At 46.8% G+C, this 4,861-nt stretch overlaps 1 protein-coding gene across 1 annotated transcript; it reads right to left on the bottom strand.

Annotated features, from left to right (window-relative positions):
* Positions 1 to 157: 157 nt before the first annotated feature.
* N7533_011219 (uncharacterized protein) lies at positions 158 to 4,861 on the bottom strand (the record flags this gene model as incomplete). The annotated part of the gene is made up of 4 exons (XM_057107869.1): positions 158 to 184; positions 270 to 1,572; positions 1,640 to 3,425; positions 3,610 to 4,861. 4 exons carry the CDS (start codon positions 4,859 to 4,861, stop codon positions 158 to 160), a joined length of 4,368 nt encoding a protein of 1,455 aa, XP_056955247.1.

Below are 4,861 nucleotides of genomic sequence, written 5' to 3'. Positions count from 1 at the left end.
ATCATTGATCCATGTATCGACGGGAAAATTGATTGTGTCGGACTGAACTGTCTTTGAAAGCCCTGGAGATATTGCCGAGGCAGGTAACCTGTATAAGTGATATGACCAAATAACACGTCTTTTAGACTTTGGTCCCAGGTACTGAAGGCATGGAGCCTCAGACACCAGAGGAAGGCCAGAATGGCTGCAAGTAGATGAAAAAAGGCCAAGAGTATATGAACAACGTTATGGGGTCGTTTCAGAAGAATCACAAGGTACCCTAGGCCTACACCAACCACAACTAATCTCTCAAAGAGGTATGGTCTTTCGAAGAAAGATAGAAGAAGAGATGCGTAGAGTGGGATACCACCTGCCAAGTATGCAAGCCATAGCCACTGGGTTTCGAGCCCCCAGTGGGGTTTACCCTCCTCGTCGAAATTGGGACTCACACCGCGGTTCACAGCTAAGCAGCCCATGAAGAGTATCGCGAACAAAAATAATTGTCCGAGTATCCGTACTTCTATAAAGGACAAGGCAGAGTGCCGAAAGCCAAGCTTGTGAAGACGTTTGGCAAGTGCGTGGTCGGAAGGTAAGAGACTATACTCATTCCACAAGAACAGATCTCTCAGTGTGGGCTTGTGAGTGCCGACAGTACGCTCGTAGAGATTAAGAGTCTCAGTAATCATCTTGATCCTTTCATCCGAAGGAGATTTATGTGAGGCAAAATGGCACGTTGGTACCTGCCCGCAAAGCCACGATTGCCACCAGGCATGGCGACCCTCATTACCAGCGATGGAAAATGCTAGGAGCGATTGTGATTCGCAATGAGGATTGCCATACTTGAATTGGCTAGTGATTCGGGCATCGGGGAATAGACTAAGCATCTCAACCCAGACCTTTGAAAAGACTGGGAGGAGATTCTCGTGATAGGTAGAATAAGATTCGAGGCTGGATGAGTCCTCCGGGGTTGGCCTTTTTTTCAGGGTGCGGGGGGGAGGACGCGCATTTTGGCCGCTGGACATGATATTGAAATGAACAGACAATATCAAAGTGAAAAGTTTGAGCAAAAAGAACGCAGGATAGACTACCACCTTTGCTCTATCCCAAGGATAACGCAAGGTCCACTGGAACTTTGGAAATAGTAAGCGTGGAGAGGAAAGAAAGGGAGAAAACACCTTATCCTTGGTGTCAGGGGCCGACTGGTCCCATTTGGCAGCGAGGATTGCAAGGATATGGTAGCCATTGCCCTCTTCGAAGAGACGAGAAGGAAGCAAATATGTGTCAATTGAGGACTTCTTGCCACTTGGCTCAAAATATTCACCATTAGATTTGAACATGAATTGTGCTGTGCCAGAAGATAATGCTATTGGTGATAGGGCACGATCAAAGACATTTACCCCAGGGCCGACGGACTCTTCGAAACTTGCTCCATGAGCTAACAGGAATGCTGCTAGGAGGTAAAATCCCTCATCAAGAGCATGCAAGAGAGGTGGCCAGTACTCGGGATAGTAATGCTTTCTTTGGCCCCATAGATCGGAAAATATTTGGGGAGACAAATGGTCATGAGATACCCCCCGCCGATGAAATTCACAGCTGTCAAACTTAGTGTCAACGCAAACGCAACATATTGAGGGTTATTTTGAAGACTAATCCAACTTACGCGAACCATATATCTTTCGAGTGAATAGCAAGCACAGAATAACAATTGAGATACCTCCTTGTGCCCATCTCCCGGATAGTCTTGTATCGGGTCTTTTCATGCACTCTAGGTTTCATTTCAGACCATGGCCGTATGAGACTAGCCTGTAGATCACCAAGGATTTGAAACATCCTTCTATCTCCATCGATGATTGAACGTTGTAGTAAAGTTCCATCATTGTTGAAGAGGATTCGATCAATTAGGCTGGCCTTTTGGGTCACAGGGATTATCTCAAATCCGCACCTGTCCTTCTGTGGGCTTTTGAACAGGATTCGATCAATCAGGCTGGCTCGCTGTGTCAGAGGGCTTATGTCAAACCCGCACATGTGCTTCTGTGGGTTTTGATAAGATTCACATGTATGTTGTCCGTTATCGTGCCCAGGGAAAGGGTATGCAACGTGGTCATTGATGTACATTGTCAAGAAAGCGAGGCAGAATTCCGGGCGGCGGTCGCTCATTGCATGGCGCAAAGGTTCTTCAAAGTGACAAATCGCTTCGTCGGAGTTTTTCACAATCTCTCTGATGGTGCCTTCAAGATTGCTTTTCCACCGCTGTCCATGGCAGCATAACCTCCAAAAAGACTCTGGAGTCGACCAGCCCTGTCCTTTACTTGACAGCCATCCTTGAGCCACGGCACCCATATAATCCTTCTTTAATCCTCCGTTCTCCCAAGAACTTTTTTCAATGGGTGGAAGACGAGGATTCATTGGAGCCTTTTTCCATGCGTCGTTGGTGTGTCGACTCTCGCCGTACTGGATTAGGAGCTCTCGAATATCGGGAAAATTCAGTTTTGAAGCCCAAAGAATCATCCGGCGAACTAAATTTCCATTCGAAGGATTGATAGAAGGGCCGAGCCTCAGAAACTCATCTAGCAGCACCAGTCTTCCACGAGCAGCCACGCGTTCAATAGCTGTGCCGTGCAAAACTGGCAAAGGACTGGTCTCCAGCGTCGGTCTGTTGACCGTTTTCCCATCATAGTGCACTCTTTTCATCGGAGCAATGATTTCAAAATCGATTCCGCTGTTGACCAAAACCCGCAATAGGCACTTGGCATCTTCATCGCAAAATCGCCAGATATAATGGAGGCAAGTCTCACCGTAATTGTTAGTATAATTGACCTCGCATCCACATTCTACCAGAGCCAAAGCGGCTTTAAGGTTTCCCATGGAGCATGCCGTCATCAGTGGAGTCTCTCCATGGTCATTTCGAAAATTGATATCGAATTCTATATCAGATACTAGTATTCGAATATGTTCATCGAGGTCTTTGTACGCTGCCCAGTGAACAGCTGTACTGTTGTACGGCACTGGTGGCGCTTTTCTACGCGAGAAAAGTTCCGCTTCTTTTCGAAATTCATCCAGATCGGGCAATTCGGCTTGAATATCAAATAGGCCTGATACCTGAAGATCAATGACCATTGCTTTCTTCGAAGAATCTGTTCCTTCTGCTGTGTAATCGTCGAAAGCTGTTTGGTGACCCGCAACAGCAGCTTCTAAAAGCCATGTATCGATATAGTCCTTCATAATTAGGTGGTGATCTGTTGACTGTCCGTCTGAGAGGGCACCAAATAGTCGTTTGAAATACCCCTTGGCCGTCATATTTCCGTGCTTGGCAGCCGCGAAGAAGTATTCAAGAGCTCGATCAGGAACCATTTCATTGGGGTTTCCAAAGCGGGAGACGCTTGAGACCCCAAGCTCATAAAACGCTTGGGCCTGTCGTGGGTCGTCTGGTGTTTGAGAAATTTGCTCTAGACAGGAAATCAATTGATCATGGACAGGTCCAGGTGCATGGATAAAAGCCTGATAATTTATATAGATCTATCTCTGACTTCAGTATTTGCATGTATAACTGTGATTTTACGATAGAGAAATGTCAAAATAATTGACAGAGTGGATGTTAATACTAAGAGAGAGGAAAACTTACTTGCGTACTGAAAAAGGTTTCCTTCAAGTCTAGTTCGGGAACGGTGTTAGTAGTTTGCAAGTCACCGTAGGAAGGGCTTAAAGACCCCTCTTCGGACTGTTCAATGATGTGACCCTCAGGTGACAGACGAGAAATTTCGGAGTGCACAGTGGAAAGGTTTCGTTTCTCAGGGGACTCGGACAAGCTAGCACAGAACATGCCCTTCAATGCATCATATCGTGGTTCATTGGAAGTTGCTTCAAGTAGATCCACAAGCCTACTCAGTACCGCCACAAGAACTAGATCATCCTGATGATCCCGATGATCTAGCTCTCCAGTATACCTTGCTGAGGAGGGAGGGAAGTCCTCATTTGCTGTAAAAATTCGCCACAGCACAACACCCATAGAGAATACATCGGTGGCTTTTGCATTGCGAATGATTGCACCTCGCTCCATCTCCGGGGCCATGAATCCACGGGTGCCCACGTGAATCCGTACTGGTTCACCGGTATCGGTCCAAGAATGACTGAAGTCGGCAATTCTGGCCGAGGTGGATCCAATTACTAGAATATTGGCAGGCTTTACATCTCCGTGGATAATGCGACAATCATGAACAGCGATCAGTCCGCGAGTGATATCTCGCGCCAGACTTATCTGAGTTTTGAAAGGGAGATCATTGGCGCGACTAAGCAGATCCTCAAGCGTTCCATTGGCAGCTTCTAACACCAGTTGAGGCTGGACGGCGGGGTTAGGGTAGAGTTGCTCACAGCGCCAGGCAACTCCTAGGAGGCTGATCACATAAGGGCTCTCCTTCAGCGATTTGTGAGACAGGATTCGGAGTTCTTTGATAAAACTTTGGACTTCTTCCGTGCGTCTTGGGTGTCCCAAATTGTTAAAGAGTGGCTTTGTTCTTTTAATCACAATTTTCCTCGAAGTCGTGAGGTAAGCTCCCCGCTTTAGATCCGATGGTATATTGTACTTGATCTCTTGTTGAAAGGCCGAGAAAACAGAGCCCCGGCCCAACGGTTCAAGCCTCCACTCAGCAGGATTGTCGATATCATCAGAGAATTTCATCAACTGCCCTTTGCTGTGAAGTGAAGAGATTATGGTTGCCAATGATACAAAGTCAGCATCTGGCAAATTTCCCTTTTTCGATGTATTTCCGTCTGGGGGAATGTGAAATCTCTCTTGGTAATCGGTTCCATGATCTGTGTCAACAATCTGGACTGAATCACCGGTACTCATGGTGAAAGCAGAGAGTTGTTCGAGTTCTGTCGCCAT

The sequence above is a fragment of the Penicillium manginii genome (assembly GCF_028828005.1).
Source record: "Penicillium manginii strain IBT 31320 chromosome Unknown utg000008l:1.0-3226943.0:1.0-3228205.0, whole genome shotgun sequence".
In the NCBI taxonomy this organism is placed as follows: Eukaryota; Fungi; Ascomycota; class Eurotiomycetes; order Eurotiales; family Aspergillaceae; genus Penicillium; species Penicillium manginii.
This window is presented reverse-complemented; position numbering and strand designations above follow the sequence as displayed.